General features: G+C 37.9%; 1 protein-coding gene across 1 annotated transcript; it reads left to right on the forward strand.

Annotated features, from left to right (window-relative positions):
- The first annotated feature begins 15,539 nt into the window (after positions 1-15,539).
- On the forward strand, positions 15,540-17,386 carry LOC149186752 (uncharacterized). The gene is made up of 2 exons (XM_089412683.1): positions 15,540-15,952; positions 16,386-17,386. Exons 1-2 carry the CDS (start codon positions 15,751-15,753, stop codon positions 16,718-16,720), a joined length of 537 nt encoding a protein of 178 aa, XP_089268809.1. The 5' UTR covers positions 15,540-15,750; the 3' UTR covers positions 16,721-17,386.
- Positions 17,387-17,638: the final 252 nt, after the last annotated feature.

A 17,638-nucleotide genomic window follows, 5' to 3' on the forward strand; every position in this document is an offset into this window, starting at 1 on the left:
ATGTCTAAAGTATATGGAGCATAATGTCACTCCCCTTAACGACGAGAATGAACCATTGGCCTTCGTATAACTCATGTTTAGCAACGACCTCTTGGAAACAACATTGGAGTGTTATGCTGCATGGCCAACTCCAACCCAACTTGACACACAGTTGGGCCTCCTTCCTTGCCCAATAGATGGAAATGAAACATGTATAGCACATTGTAACATTATTAGTAGTAGGAGTAGCAATAGTAGTAGCGACAATACTAGCATGTCAAAAGGTTTGTGTACAAACAAGTTATGGGCCATGGATTTTGATGAATCAAAGACACATGACAGCTCAAGGACCGGGACCATCAGCCTCAATGTGTTCACACTCAAAGTGATATTGCACCCCGCGAACAGCGTTGATGCTTTCAAGTACATACCAACTGATGAAGGTAAGCACGATCAACCCCTGAAAACTATCGGTGAGGGCAAGAAAGGCAACCCCATCTCCAAGGGTGTGGTTTCTCTCAACATGCTCTATGATTTGCAGAACTTCTGTCAAGGGCCAAGAAATAACAGAACCCACGGGTCCACCACTACGAATGAACAGAGCAACCTGGGAACCAATCACGATCTGATAGTCAGTCTCGGTAAAAACTACACACTGCAACAACGACAAGTCTTTGACTGGTTAATCAAATAGTACCGGGATGTGTCCGTATGGGTATGTGATGACCTGAGTACACACTACACATGAGTAATGAAACATGGAATTCCAGGGAAAGGAGGAGCCAAGCCATTGCAGAAAAGGCCAAGTAAAACACATATGTCGTTTGAACTCCTTCTGCAAAAAACATTGACTAAGATTTTGGATGATTGGATTACTTACAAAGTTCGTCATCATATGTTGGTTTGTATTTTAAGTTTTGCACATAAGAAATCCAGGAAAATCCACTTATGCATTGATTTCAAGAACTTGAACCGCTCCAGGAATAAAAACAACTATCCCGTGCCATCAGCTGAGCTAATGTTGCACGAAGTATTTGAAGCAGTGGTGTCATCTTCACTTAAATGTCTTTTAGAATACCACCAGGTTCCGGTAGCAGAACCCAATGGACTTATACTGGTCCATGAGAAACGTGGCACACACACATGCTGTCTGCAGTCACTTAGTAGAAGGGTTGAAAACCTTCCTTCCAATGGCCAAGATCTCAAGCATTGTTTCCAATAGGTCGGGTTACGCCCCGTGCCATCTACATAGTCTGCTTGCTGCTTGTTGTTTTCATCTTATTTGCTTTTCTTTCTAGAAATAAGTGCTGCCAACTACTACGTTTTGGCTTTTGAATAGAGTATGTGGCTAAAATAGGAAGAGACTTGTGACATTGCAACACTTGGCCAATCTTGTGTCCATATTCTATGTGCATGGTTACAACCTTCAGCCGCTGAAGTCTTGACGAAAAATATGAGCCATCTGCAAGGGAATTTTTGGTCCAACCATGAGCCTATGTCTACATTGGGAAGCCTCATGCCTACACTCAACCTTCTACTTTGTGTGTTCAAGCTCATCCAACTAGTAGAAACAGAGAAGGGGAAAATATAAACAAGTAAATCTATGTCAGAGGTCTTACATGCTTCTCTAAAGGAACAACCTCTTCTGCTCTCAATAAGTCGAGATCCATCTTCCACCCCAAAATAAATAAGCGCCTATGCACAGTCCTTTTTTAAAAAAATACGAAGGCGAAAGAAGAGAAAGGCTTCCTGCGCAGAGAGGTGAAGCATGCAAATCCATCGGGGTACTGACCAGGCTCACTAGCAGTGGAGTAATGTGTGTGTTCCTTTGTGATTCCGTTGGGGTATTATCCAGGCGTGCTGGCAGCGGAGCAACACTAAAGATGAAAACTTATACTCTGAAAATCTTCAACTCGTGAGTTGAACTATACTTCACGAATTCGAAAGGCTGTGATCAAGCTGAACTTTTGATTGTGTTTGACTACGTTGGAAAAAGGTGAACCATGTATGTCCATGGGGTAAATGTTGAAGCCAAAGTAACCCACACAACGATTCAATACTCCCTGAAAGACCAAGGCCCTGTGCTGTCAATGAACCAAAATAGAGAAGCTAGAATTCTACGAGTGTGTCGCCAAGTGTTGTAGCGGCTATAACCACCCTCCAAAATTTTGGCCTGCACCTAATTTCGGAGCCTACCTTAAGAGTTTCACTTGATGACTACACACACTTGGGTTCACTCTGTGAGCTCACGTGAGTCTTCACATTCGCCTTGCTTGTTCATTTCACCAAGTCTTGCATGTTGATGTCAAAGTCATGCTTGCGACCATGTTCTGGTTATTCTCAAAGTCTTCGCTTCGTGTGTACTTGTTGTGCTCTCTATGAAAACATTTGTAGCACTCACACTGGGAGTCACATTCATTGTCGCACAAGCGCCATCACGATTAACCAACGATCAATCACAAGTGTCGCACTTGTCGCCTACACTGTCGGTCAATCATGTTGTACATATGTGTCTACAAGGTTTGAGTCGTCTCGTCATCGAGTAATGCAAGTGTCTGTTGCATGATAACATATGCATCTTTCACGCATTCACGCACTTAGTCATTTTGATTAAGTTCTGACAACCAAACTCCCCTCTGATAGCCGGACCATCACCCCGCCATCAACTCGATCGACTATCACCCAAAACAATGCAGAAGCACCAAGAAAGTATTTTCAAGCTTCGATGCTCACAAGAAAATCAATCTGCCTTCACGCTGGTCAACCAGAGAGTTTGACCCGACAGCCACCCTGGTCCTCACTCACCTCAAAAATTGCGCAGAGGCTGCAATTATTGCCCACTCTACTGACTAAGAGAATTGCGCAGACATGCCCGACAGACACCATGTGCCCATCCCTGCCTCTCTTAGGAAATTGCCCAATTTTTCTAGCTAGCCCTCCCGACATTCCACCGGTTGCTCATCCAGAAAATTACGCAATCTTCATGACGAGGCCCTCTGCTGCCCAGCAGTCCGCTCAACTAAGAAATTGCGTAGAGATGATAAGAAGGTCAGCCTCCCAGCATCAGTTCAATTTCTCTCACCAGCAGCTCCCAGCAGCAGACTGCGAGTTCCCTCTAGGAATCCCACAGTTTCCACTGCTAAGTTGTGAGCAGCTGACTGCAAGTTCCCCTCAGGAATTGCGCGGTTTCTGTTGCTAGTAACCTAGCAGCTAGCTGTGAGTTCCCTCCAAGAATTGCACAATTTTGGCTGTCAGGCTCCCAGCTAGTTCATCTAAAAAATTGCCCAATTTATGTCTGCCAAGCCTCCTTGCAGCCCAGCCTGTTCCTCCAAAAAATTGTGCAGTTTGTGTTGCCAAGCCCCATTGCCCGCTCATTTCAGAAACTGCGCAGATTTTTCCTGTCCAACCTTCCTGCAACCTAGGATGTTCCCCTCAAAAACTACGCAGTTTTTTCCTCCAATTGGCCCAGACCTCGCGGACAGTCACTATCAATCGAAATTGCCCTTCTCCATCACCCAACAACTCTTGAGCAATTTTCATCTCCAATGCCCGGAGCCTCCATCCGTCCTCACAACCTTGTTACCTCTCCAAGTCACCTGCATCTAAGATGGTCATGTATCATGGTATACTAAGAGTTTTTTGGATTTTATGTCATCTCGCCATGAGTGACTACAGGTACAAGTACACCAACAAACATGATGCGAGGATGAATGGGATGAATGAAGGGAGCACATGTAGAAGGACAGGTTCACCAACGAACGAACGAATGATGCATGCGAAGAGATGTGCTCGGGAACAAATGATCATGTAAAGATGTGTTCACGGATGGACGGATGAGAAAACATGCAAGATGTGCTCACGGATGGATGAACGAACGAACATGCACCTTTCGTGAATAGATGAACCTGTCAAGCCTTCCAATATACAAGAAAGGAGCAACATGCCAAAGAAACATCAAGCGAACCAACAACCATCGAAGACTCCGTCCACCTTGTCATGCGGAGGTGAAGCTGTGACACACCATGAAGACATCCACCACCCAGAAGCACTACAGCTCGACATCCACTCTAGCAGTAGCATCGATGTACCAGCACTATTATGTTGAGTCGTGTCATGAGTCATGTCATCCACATCTCTACTATGGGCCATGTTGTCAATCAATGTAATGTAACATGGAAGTCTAAGAAACCCACTTGTTGTACAAAGAGTCATGTAAAGTTGAAAAGCCATGGAAGCCAAATAGCCATGAGGGTAGTCGAATAGCCACAAGGGTCAGTTTTACCCTTGGCTATAAATACCCCCTCATTTGTACATGCAAAGAAATTTTCACCTCAGCTCCTCCCACATAGCCAAGAGACTCTGTTATCTTTTCTTTGAGGAGTAAGTAGTGGCTCCAACGCCCCTCACACAGGATTAGTGATGTATGGTGTAACGATGTGTCTTGGAACTTTCGCTTAATTCAGAATCCTGCTAACAAGCCGGCACGTTTTCACACATTTATTGTATATGTTGTAAGACTAATCTTTAACATTTTTAATGCATGTTTCTCAAACTTGTATTTAACACTTGAACTAATTCACTTGTTGTAATACACATATGTTAATGGAAATGTGTTGTATAAGCTGTTAATGTTGTCTCGCCTGTGTAGACTACTCTCCCAGACATCAGATAGACCTTTAATGTAAAACTTGCTATACCAACAATTGCACTCGTGCAGACTAATCTGTTGAGTGTTATACGTGTTATTTTGCCCTGTGTGTTGTGACTGCTGCATCCATGTGGACTATTCTACCGGAAGTTGTGCATGTCCTGTTGTGTTATGTGTTCCTAGCAGAGTTGGGACTTCTCCTAACCGACTTGGGGCTCACTCTCACCCTCTCTCCCTCTAAAGTGAAAGAACCATTGACGCAAGTAACACTTACTCTCACCATGCACACGAACCTCATTTCTGGAAGACAAAGCAGACCACTCTCCTATGCTGACAAGTAAGAGTTGAGGCAGATATTTAAGATAATGGCAACTGGGCCATCATACCCGATGGGACTCCCACACAAAATGGTGTGATGTCTAGTTGGGACTTCATACCGGGGTGATCCCCTGAATGTTGGAGGGTCCAACACTGTCAACATGACACATGCTCTCTAATCTTATCTTCATCTATCATTTCTATTAAACTTTGTGAAAAAATAACATAGTCAACAACACTTGCTCCATTGTATGTGTTGCAAGTAAAGTTCCTAGATCTTCCCCATCTATCCAGACTATTTTAGATAATTAAGTTGAAAGCACCACACAGCATGAACAACTCCTCTCCAAAATGATTGCTAACTTTTTCATCTTCTGAACATCTCAACCATAATAGGGATTCTTCTCTTCAATGAGCCAGATTGTGATCCTCTTAGCAACAAAAAATACTAGCCTGTTGATTTGTATTTTTGGCATTGAAATCTCCTGCTAAAATAACTTCTCCCTTTTGAGAATACGCAGAAATATCTTTCTTTAAATCTACATATAGGTCTTTGTTGTCTAGCCCCTTATTTTTGTAAGTTTTTGAGACTTGAGGTGCAAAATATCATGCTGAAATTCTTATGTGGTTCTCATCCTCTGTTATTTTGAACCTTAAATATTGTTTATTTGTATCTTCTTTCACTAAATAAATGTGACGGTCTTCTTTTTCTTTCACTAAAACCAGTATTCCTCCATACCCTTTGTCATTTTCTGTTGCCTAATTCCAAACTGCTAATTTCAAATAACTATCAAACATAGGAGTTTTACAACCATCCTGTTCATGAGTTTCTGTGAAACAAATTATGTCTCTACCTTCTGCAATAGGCCCTTTCCCAAGTCCCCTCCTCCAAGAGTAACCTCTACAATTCCAACAAACTAGAATTAGGTAGACCTGGGTAGGATTTGATTGCTAAGCAGTTTGACACTGAAGACTCAAATTTGAGTCTTCACCTCATTTCATCCATGTTGATCTTGTTGTTTTCCTCCCTATTATAAAATTAACTATTTTTTCCTTACTGTGAGCTTCTTTCCCAACTTTGTCACAATAACTACTTTACCATTCTACAATCATGCTTTTTTTCCTTCGTTTCTTACCGCTCTAATTTTGTCCACTTCTTCTCTTCTCTCCTCTTGTTGTTTGCTAGTTAGATCTTCATCTAAGAAAAAGTGTGAGTCTTTCAAGAGTTTTTTTTGCATAAAAGATAGTGTTTTTGTTGCACACTTGCCACAATTACTTTTATGGGTCGAGGCCTCTCTTCACATATCTTTCCCACCCTCCCTGCTTGGCAAATTTCCCCCCTACAATGTAATGTCTCCTTTTTCAATTTGAGAGTGCTTTCATTCTTTCCACAGTCTCTTATTCTTTTAATAATAAAGTTTGTTTCCCAATCTTTTTTTCTTCATGTTCTCTTTCCCATATTCTACGTGCACTTACAACTTATTTCTCCTCCATCCTCATGTAACCATTAGTGTCCTCAACTCTAGTTTTGATTTATTTTGGAATATTTTCCCTCTTGTTCTCTTTTGCCTTCTTTTTGGAAAGGATGATCTGCTAAGATATTTTTGTATCCACCTGAGTTTCTTTAGAGACTATCACTTTCTTGTTTGTTGCGATTGATTCTTTCATGGGTTGCCATGTTGTCTTACTGTTTTCTCATTATTGTTTTCTTGTCTCTAAAGCTTCTTGTAGCATTGTTGCTCTTTTAAAATCCTATTACCTTCCATTAAACCTCGATTTGCAAGTGTCATCCCTGAAATTTTGTGGTCTCTTCCCTATTCTTTGGCTTCCAAAATTCTGGGCCTTATGATGACCAAGTAAGAGGCACAAATGTGAGACTGTAAATGGTTGACTCCTTTTATTTTTGTTTCTTTTATTTCTTTTCATTCTCTGGGACTCATTTCTTCTTCCTTGTTCTCATTTAAAATGAGCAAGTCTGAGCTTTAAAATGCCCCAATAAACATTTTTTACTTATAAAATGATTTGTATCCACAAAATCTGAAATCTCCTTACCTTATTTTTTATTTTGAAATAAAACCACTTACTAAATATCTTATAAAATTATAATTCCACAACCACCCCCAAACCAAAAGGACAAAAAAACAAATTTGTTAATATCTCTCACAAACACAAACACATTTCATACCCCGTGTTAAATGCAATCCTCTTGTTCTCTAGAAAACATGCCTTTTGGATGAAGTGTAGAAAATCCAAAAATAATGATTATTAAAAGCTTATGCTAACCCGAAGAGCCAAAGCTGGTCTCCCGAGGAGCGAACAGCCCTCTACTGTCGTGTCTGTTCAGGGTCGAAGTGGGCGTGCAAGTAATAGAGTCTTCTTTTCTTACATTGTACCGCTGTTCAAATATGGGGAAATTGCAAACGCACCGTATGTGGTTTACGCCTTCACCCACCTCTGCTTCCTGGAAATCTTTTTGGTACAATTCAATGTCTTTGTTTAGCAATTTAATTGTTGAAATATTATTTTCAACTGCAGGGCCTGTCCTTTGCCATACTCCTGTACTGATGAATCAACAGCCATACCTCTACATTGATGAAACTGCCATTAAACAGCCGCAGCTCCAGTCTTTTCTTGAATCAACAATTACACAACAATTTATTACGGAATGGTGGTCACTCACGGAATGATGGTAATTTATCGCTGTAGTTGGTAAATGTAGGTAGGATTTTTAATTTTATTTTATTTTAATTCACAGGTACAGTTTTGTTTTTACGGCAAAAGGAAAAGCGTGAAGTTTTAGTTTTCTGTTGAATCTGAAAAATGTAATGTAGACACAGCAGTGTGCTAGTTTTTTTTTGGAACAGAGACAGAGCTCTCTTTGTAAATGCACAGCAATGCAGAAGTTTTTTTATGTATGCAGCAGCGTGAATGTATGAATGTAATTTACACACAACAGTGTAAAATATTTCAAGGAAGAAACAGAGTGTTATAGCAGCGTGTTACAGCAGCGTTCTGAGCTGAAACAGAGTGTTACAGCAACATTAGTTCTAACCAGAAACAGAGGGTTTTGTAAATGCACAGGAGTGCAGTCACAGCAATGCAGAGTGCAGACACAGCAGTGAAAAACAGCCTGTTGATTTTTCAGAGGAGACAGAGTATTTTGTTTTCTGTAATGTACAGCAGTGCAGACACAGTAATGTATTTTCTGTTTACAGCATGAAGTTTTTTTTGTATTGAACTGTCTTTAAAGTAGCCTTGTAGAAATCCCTCTGTTAGAGGAAGTATTATACATGAATACAACTTCCCTTTTGCTGTGCACTGTTGAAATTCAGTTTTCAGAATTTTTTTTATTTTTTTTTTGCGTTGCTGCAACACCAGGGCAGAGAACGATTTTTTTTTTGTTTTTTTGAGTTTTCTGTGTTAAAACAGAGTATAAAAACAGAGCATTTTTGTTGTCTGTCTGTTATGGAATTTTCATAAATTTCCAACATGGTATCAGAGCTAGTCCAGGCTCTTTGAAGTGTCAAAGAAGCTGAAGGAAGGGTTTATTGCTGTAGCAGCTTCACCAGCAGAGTGAAGTCAGTCAGTGATTTTTTTACACAGTCAAGTATTGAAAGAATGGCTAGCACCAACACTAGTATGGGTATGTTTAACACCCAGCTCCCATAGTTTAATGGGAAAAACTATGACTATTGGGCCATAACCATGAGAGCCGTGTTTATCTCTCAAGATTTATGGGAATTAGTTGAATCTGGGTTTGCAGAACCAGCAGATGAAAATTAATTTAACAACTTAACTCAGGGAGAGAAAGATCTGCTGAAGAGCAATAGGAAGAAGGATGCAAAAGCCATTGTATTGTTGTATCAAGCAGTGGACCAGAGTGTATTTCCAAGAATAGCAGCAGCTAAGACATCTAATGAAGCATGGCAAACTCTCAAGACAGCCTATCAAGGCATGGAGAGAGTGAAGACAGCAAAACTACAATTGTTGAGGAAGGATTTTGAGAATCTGAACATGAAGGAGTCAGAAAACATTGACTCATTCTTCACACATGTGATTGGTCTGATCACACAGATGAGGACTCATGGAGAAACCATTGAAGAAAGGAGGATTGTGGAGAAAATATTGAGGGTCTTACCCTCAAAGTTTGATGCGATTCTCACCACCATTGAAGAGACAAAGGATCTCTCAAACTTTTCAGTTGATGAGCTACATGCATCACTGATAACACATGAACAGAGGTTGAGTAGGAATGAAAACTCATCTCTAGAGCAAGCCTTCAAGACCCAGATGTCTTTTGGAAGAGGAAGAGGTCAAGGCAGAGGAAACAAGTGAGGAAGAGGTAGACGCCAGAACAGAGGTGGAAGGAATAGCCCAGCAAATGCTCAAGGAAGAGGCAGCAATCCAAATCAGAACCAAGGCCAAGGCAACAGTCAGCAAAGAGGACAACATCATGCTCAAGGACAAAGGTATGAAAAATCCAATGTCCAATGCTATTATTGTAAAAAATATGGGCACTATGCCAGTGAATGTAAGAAGAAACAGCATGATATGATCAATAGATCTAATGCAAATATTACTAGTGAAAATATCAGCCAAAATAATGTGCTGTTAGCTTGTAATATGGCTGAAACAAACAGTGAAGACATATGGTTTTTAGACTCAGGTTGCAGCAACCATATGACAGGAAACATAGCCTTCTTTTCTGCCCTGGATAAAAATGTGAAATCAGAAGTCACACTAGGAACTGATAGCAAAATCTCTGTTATGGGAAAAGGAGAAGTTAAAATATTTACAAAGCAAGGAGAAAAGAAAACCATAGCAGATGTCTACTATGTCCCTGGAATGAGGTGTAACCTCTTGAGTATTGGACAGCTTGTCCATAAGGGGTACAATGTTTTCTTTAAGAATGATGTATGCACCATTATGGACAGAGCACCCAGCAAGCGATGCATTGCTGAAGTGAAGATGACAAGGAACAGAATGTTCCCTCTTAGAATAAGAGCAGATTTGAAAAATAAAGAAGAAATTGCAGCAATGACACAAGAGGCTTTCCAAAGCGTGCCAAAGGATGAAAATTGGTTGTGGCACTTGAGATTTGGACATCTCAATTTTGGAGGTCTAAACTTGTTAAGCAGAAAAGGAATGGTAAGAGGATTACCATTGATAGAGAAACCGGACAGCCTTTGTGAAAGTTGCATTTTGGGGAAACAACATAGATAAAGTTTTCCATCAGGTAAAAGCATAAGGGCAAAGGCACCCTTAGAGATCATCCACTCATATTTGTGTGGACCGATGCAAGCTCCATCATCAGCAGGCAGCCAATATTTCTTAACATTTATTGATGACTTTACAAGAAAAACTTGGGTATATTTCCTTAAGAACAAAAGTGAAGTGTTTGAGAAATTTCGAAATTTCAAAGCACTTGTGGAGAACCAAAGTGGGCTGCATATAAAAGTTTTGAGAACTGACAGAGGAGGTAAGTATATCTCCAAGGAATTCCTACGATTTTGTAGAGAAAAAGGAATTCACAAACAGTTTATAGCTAGGTACACCCCACAGCAAAATGGAGTTGCTGAAAGGAAGAATAGGACCATCATGGATATGGCAAGGAGCATGCTGAAGGCAAAGCATTTGCCAAATGATTATTGGGCTGAAGCTGTAAATTGTGCAGTGTATATTTTGAACAGGTCTCCTACAAAAGCAGTGTTGAACAAAGTGCTGGAAGAAGCATGGAGTGGGAGAAAGCAAGGTGTCACGCACTTGAAAGTTTTTGGATGTGTGGCCTATGCACACATACCAGATCAGCTAAGGAGGAAGTTGGATAGCAAAGGGGAGAAATGTATCTTCATTGGATACAGTGAAGAATCCAAAGCTTACAGGTTGTATATCCCATCTACCAAGAAATTTTTTGTCAGCAGAGATGTTCAGTTCATTGAGGAGGAAGCTTGGGATGGAAGCATAGAGAAAACAGTAAATGTTAAAAACTGTTTGTCTCATGATGATGATGATGAGGAAGTGGCTGAAACACTCCAAACAGCAGCGCCAACAACAGAACAGCAAGAGACACCCTTGAGAAGAAATGAAAGTGCTTCTTCAAGCACACCACAAGGAGGAAATTCAAGTGCTTCTTCAAGCACTTATACACCAAATGAAAGAGGTAAGAAGTTCAAAAATTTAAATGAAATTTATGAACAAGAAGCAGCAAATGAAGGTATGAATTCTTTATTTGCTTTATATTGTCATGTTGAAGACCCTATTCATTTCGAAGATGCAATTAAAGATAAGAAATGGATAGAAGCTATGGATGAGGAGATGAATGCCATAGAAAGAAACAAAACATGGGATTTGGTTGAGCTACCAAAAGGCAAAGAAGTCATTGGAGTGAAATGGGTTTACAAGACCAAGAGCAATGCTGAAGGTAAAATAGAAAGACACAAGGCAAGGCTGGTTGTCAAAGGGTACAAGCAGCAATATGGGAGAGATTATGAGGAGACTTTCGCACCGGTTGCAAGAATGGAAACCGTGAGAGCAATGTTGTCCATAGCAGCTCAAAACAAGTGGAAAGTTTACCAAATGGACGTGAAGTCAGCATTCCTAAATGGAGTGTTAAAGGAAGAGGTTTACATTGAACAACCTCTAGGCTATGAGAAGAAAGGTGAAGAGCACAAAGTGTGCAGATTGAAGAAAGCTCTTTATGGGCTGAAGCAAGCGCCAAGAGCATGGTACAGCAGGATAGATTCCTATCTATTGGATAATGAATTTGACAAGTGTGAAGGAGAACCCACCGTCTACATCAAAGAAAAAGATAATAAAATTTTAATTGTTGTCTTATATGTTGATGATGTTATTTTCACAGGTAATGATGATCAGCTCATTGAGAATTTTAAGTCAGTCATGAAAGAGGAATTTGAAATGACTAACATGGGTTTCTTGAGATACTTCTTAGGCATAGAAGTAGATCAAAATGAAAAAGGAATTTTTATCTCACAAGCTAGATATGTAAATCAAGTGTTGGGCAGATTTAACATGCAAGAATGCAAAGCAGCGATCACTCCCACAGTAATGGGATTAAAACTCAGCAGAGAGGACAGCAACAAGGATTTTGATCCTAGTTTGTACAAGAGTATTGTTGGCAGCCTTATGTATTTAACAGCTACTAGGCCTGACATTATGTTTGCTGTTAGTTTAATTTCCAGATTCATGGAGAGGCCAAAGGAAGCACATTGGCAGGCAGCAAAAAGAATTCTGAGGTATGTCAATGGTACCAAAAGGTTTGGAATTTTATATACTACTTCATAATGTTCAAATTTAGTTGGATACACTGATAGTGATTGGGCTGGAAGTGTAGATGATCAGAAAAGCACTTCCGGTTATGTTTTTCATATGGGTTCAGGAGCCATTTCATGGGCTTCCAAGAAACAGCCAATTGTGGCATTGTCTACAGCAGAAGTAGAGTACGTGGCAGCTACAGCAGCAGCATGTCAAGCAGTTTGGATGAGAAGGATGTTAAGGAGCTTAGGCCAAGAGCAGGTAAAAGGAACTGTGATTTATTGTGACAACAGTTCTGCTATTGCAGTATCCAAAAATTCTGTGTTTCATAAGAGAACGAAACACATTGACACAAGGTTTCATTATATCAGAGAATTGGTAAATAATGGAGAAATTGTCTTAGTACATTGCAAAACTCAGGAGCAGGTTGCAGACATTCTAACCAAGCCTTTGGGACAGAAAAGTTTTGAATTTTTGAGGAAATGTCTGGGTATGACTGATAACCCAGCAGTTGAAACTAAAGGGGAGTGTTGAAATATTATTTTCAACTGCAGGGCCTGTCCTTTGCCATACTCCTGTACTGATGAATCAATAGCCATACCTCTACATTGATGAAACTGCCATTAAACAGCCGCAGCTCCAGTCTTTTCCTGAATCAGCCATTACACAGCAATTTATTACGGAATGGTGGTCACTCACGGAATGATGGTAATTTATTGCTGTAGTTGGTAAATGTAGGTAGGATTTTTAATTTTATTTTATTTTAATTCACAGGTACAGTTTTGTTTTTACGGCAAAAGGAAAAGCGTGAAGTTTTAGTTTTCTGTTGAATCTGAAAAATGTAATGTAGACACAGCAGTGTGCTAGTTTTTTTTTTGGAACAGAGACAGAGCTCTCTTTGTAATGCACAGCAGTGCAGAAGTTTTTTTATGTATGCAGCAGCGTGAATGTATGAATGTAATTTACACACAGCAGTGTAAAATGTTTCAAGGAAGAAACAGAGTGTTACAGCAGCGTGTTACAGCAGCGTTCTGAGCTGAAACAGAGTGTTACAGCAACATTAGTTCTAACCAGAAACAGAGGGTTTTGTAAATGCACAGGAGTGCAGTCACAGCAATGCAGAGTGCAGACACAGCAGTGAAAAACAACCTGTTGATTTTTCAGAGGAGACAGAGTATTTTGTTTTCTGTAATGTACAGCAGTGCAGACACAGTAATGTATTTTCTGTTTACAGCATGAAGTTTTTTTTTTGTATTGAACTGTCTTTAAAGTAGCCTTGTAGAAATCCCTCTGTTAGAGGAAGTACTATACATGAATACAACGTCCCTTTTGCTGTGCACTGTTGAAATTCAGTTTTCAGAAAATATTTTTTTTTTGCGTTGCTGCAACACCAGGGTAGAGAACGATTTTTTTTCTGTTTTTTTGAGTTTTCTGTGTTAAAACAGAGTATAAAAACAGAGCATTTTTGTTGTCTGTCTGTTATGGAATTTTCATAAATTTCCAACATTAATTAAAAATAGATCTTTTGGAAGAACTTAAGAGTAATGGTTTTTCATTTGGTGGTGGTAAATTGTGTTTTAAATGTAGATAGTTATTTTTATTTTTGAAATAGAATGGCAGGGTAATATTGGAAAAAAAAATGGGACATATATATATATATATATATATTTTGGTATTGTTTAACAATTTTGTTAAATAGTTAATTAAAAATTAAAAATGTTTATATATAAAATTTAAATTGTTAATTAATTTTGTTTTACACATGTATAATAAGATATTTATTGATAAATAAATAAAAAATAATACTGATGTAATTAATTGGAAAGACATGCTTACTACATTATGGATCACAAAAATTTAAGATCTAACAAAATAAAAAATATTTATAAATGTTATTTGTTATTTTATTATGATGTTATTAGTTATTTCATAATCTTAATAAATGTAAAAAAGTAAACTTGGATTTGTTATGATAGTAATTATGAATTTGTTATTTTATCATAATGTCATTTGTCATTTGATAATTTGAATAATAATTTCATAATTGTATTAAGTATATGTGAAAAATGTAAACATAGATTTAGAAATGCAAATAAGTTAGTTACACCAAAAGTTGATATATTAATATTTTTTAAGATACAAAATCTCAAATAATTAATATTATCTTGATAAAATAACAAATAGCAAATATAACACTATATAAATAAATATTTATTTTTTTACATTTATCTAATATAATTATGAAATTATTATATAGAAAATCCTAAAATATATAATTTACAAATAAATGATTATACTAACTGTTAAAATAATCTTTAATTTTAAAAAAATAAAATGATACTAATAAACCTATATGAACCACATTTACTCATTATATTATTATTTAAAATTCCTCGAACTGAGACCTCGCATCTTTCAACCACATTTATAAATGATTGTACGAATTTCAATCACATTTCCAAAGTGATTGTACTGGGATTTGAAATTTCTTAGGACCAATAAGAAAATGCCACCCTATTTCATTGATGGACATAAAATTAAAATTATAATTATATAAGATTAATTAACTGAGACCTCGCATCTTTCAACCACATTTATAAATGATTGTACGAATTTCAATCTCATTTCCAAAGTGATTGTACTGGGATTTGAAATTTCTTAGGACCAATAAGAAAATGCCACCCTATTTCATTGATGGACATAAAATTAAAATTATAATTATATAAGATTAATTAAAAAGTAATTTGTTTTTATGATAAATCACACATAATTTATTAGTGTGTTGTGTTAGTCAAAAAAATTTATATGATTTTTTTTAAAAACTTTGTTTAATTTATTATAGATCACAAAAATTTTAATATAGAAAATGTTATATAATTTCTACCAAATTTTTTTTGCTTAATTCATTATAAATCACAAAAAATTTAATAAAAAAATAAAAAAACTTTACTTAATTCATTATAAATCACAAAAACTTTAATACAAAATATTCTATCCCGGCCTGTGATTGTGCTAATTTTGAGATATTATTCCATAGTACTCATACATTACAATGACATTAGTACTGAGATTAGCTTGAGTGGACAGTAGAATATCAACCACTCTTTGAATTTCCAGGAGTGGATAAGGTGGGATGGAAGGTCCATACTGCAGATAAACGACATCGTAAAACTGAAGTGCAAGTTGGCTTGTAGGGCCGACAGCAACGAGGATGAGGAAAGAAAAAGTGAGCAGATTCAGATGTGAACGCGATAGAAAGCGATGTATGACGCGCAGGAGCCATGTGATTATTCGATAGCATGTGGGAATCCTATCCTCAATGTGTGAAAGCGTGCTAAATGCTGTACTCTCACACACGCAATTCACTCACCCAGGACGACCATTTCCAGCTTCCACTGCACGCAATTTTAGTGGCAGCAGGGAAGAAGAAGAAGAAGCAGCGGCAGAGAAAGGAAGCCACGCAATTATAAATATAAATGTAAACACCTCCTTCGTTGCATCCACTGAGACAAGTTTCATTCCCTTTAACGATAATGGCTATGAGAGCTACAGGATTTTATACAGCATTACCGCTCAAGCCCTGTCGTGGAAATGTGCACCTGCAAATAACCTCCTCTATGCTGCTCCCTCTTCACAGACAGACGTTACAGAGAGTTTCAATGGCGGAGAGAAAGCAATTGCTGCCATCAAATGTGGTTAGGGCAAGCTCCAGTGCCGAGTACGATTCTGGCGGAGGTAATAAATATTCTAATCTAATTTTTTAGATTTTTGGTTAATAAATATTGTAATGTAATTTTTTAGATTTTTGGTGTTGGCCGAACAATTTGAAGTGAAAATTTGATTTGTATTATTTAAACTGGTTTTTTTGACTGTATATAGATTCATCACTTTGAAAAATATTTAGGGCACTTAAATTGTGCAAAAATTACTTCATCAAAATTGTGATTTCAATAAATTCATCAAAATTGTGATTTCTAAAAATTACTTCATCAAAATTGTGATTTCAATAAATTCCAGTCAAATTTTAGAGAAATAAAACTGAAAACTTTCAAAAAAAAATCACACTAAAAACAACTACATAATTATTTTCATGTTTACAGATTTTTTTGAGTAATGATCTTTAATTGTGATATGGAAATATGAGATAGCTTTTCTTTGGATGGTGCAGAGGGTGGAAGGAGTATCGTGGATGCTAACATGTCACTTCTGAGAAGGCGGATCAACCAGCTCAAATTACAGGAAGAGGAGAGAAATGGTGGAAGGGACCCCGCTGAAGAAGAGTACTTAGAGTCAAAATGGATGGAATGGGAGAAGAAATTGTATCCGGCTTACCATTTCAAAGTGTGCGAGATGATGGGGTTGTTGCAGAGCTATCTGATGAACACAAGGCCAAGTGTTGCGTTAGCTAGTTTAAGCTTTACGGTTCTTATCGTGGCCGCATCGGTTATTTCTGTGCTGGTTACGAGCGTTAATACTATACATCTGACACGAATTGGATTTTAAAATTTGGCAATTTTTTTTTTTTTAATCTTTAGGGGTATGTTTGAAACGTATTCAGCCGGGGAGGGTTATCTTTATTGGTAGAGTTTTAGGTATTTTTTGGGTTATTTTTATGAGTTAGGATTAATGGTTGAGTGATCTTTTCAGTTATATTTATCTGAACAAGAAGTAATCCCCTTCAAAAAAAAAAAGTGATGCCTTCAAATATATCTACTGAACAAATATCCAATAAAGCCAATATTCTCTGGATTGAGCAACTTAGTAGCGCGAGTATCGGAGCAGATGTTTCTCCTGCATCGTGGAATTAATTGCATGTTTTAGCAAAGTTTAGAGTGGGCGATAAGGACCGTTACCGTAGGAAAGAAGCGCCATATTTTCAAGACTTGCAGTTGCAGGGATGCGTATATCATTAATCTCCTGAATGCAGGGTATTAAAGTTGCTCCATCAGGGTAAGGCGGTGACGCTCTTATCAGCTCAGCCATCATAACCAGCTACAACCTTTCACTTTTTCATATATGATAGATGGTGGATGCTTGTAGGTGCAGTACTACTAAACAGATAAATCTCACAGCCCCATTTTACTGGTTAAAATATTGCTCTTGACATTGCAGCCATTTACTGCATATGTAGTCTTGAAAATTTATAAAGTAAATTTCATTTTCAGGTCTCGTCAATGCCAATTTAGTGAGATATTTGGCCTCAAAGCCACCTTTATTTTACATTTTGAATTCAATTTTGGGATCATAGTTGGATGATTGGTTATGATAACATAAATTTAAAATCTCAAATTGATGGACGGAATTTTCTTAAGAGAGTAAAATTCTTTTAAACTGTATATATTATCCTATCTGTGTGTTGCTTAAGATGGACTTCGGAAAGTGCCTAGCCATGGGAGGATTTGCTTTATGGATATACTTGTG

Source organism: Pinus tabuliformis, chromosome 3_1 (genome assembly GCF_031772625.1).
Source record: "Pinus tabuliformis cultivar Carrire ecotype Pingquan chromosome 3_1, CPIR1, whole genome shotgun sequence".
Taxonomy (NCBI): domain Eukaryota; kingdom Viridiplantae; phylum Streptophyta; class Pinopsida; order Pinales; family Pinaceae; genus Pinus; species Pinus tabuliformis.

What these genes read in the sequence shown, in the direction of transcription:
- LOC149186752 (XM_089412683.1), top strand. Translation starts at nt 15,751, where the DNA reads ATGGCTATGAGAGCTACAGGATTTTATACAGCATTACCGCTCAAGCCC. An exon ending in CGAGTACGATTCTGGCGGAG is followed by an intron (nt 15,953 to 16,385) that starts GTAATAAATATT and finishes TGGATGGTGCAG; the next exon opens with AGGGTGGAAGGAGTATCGTG.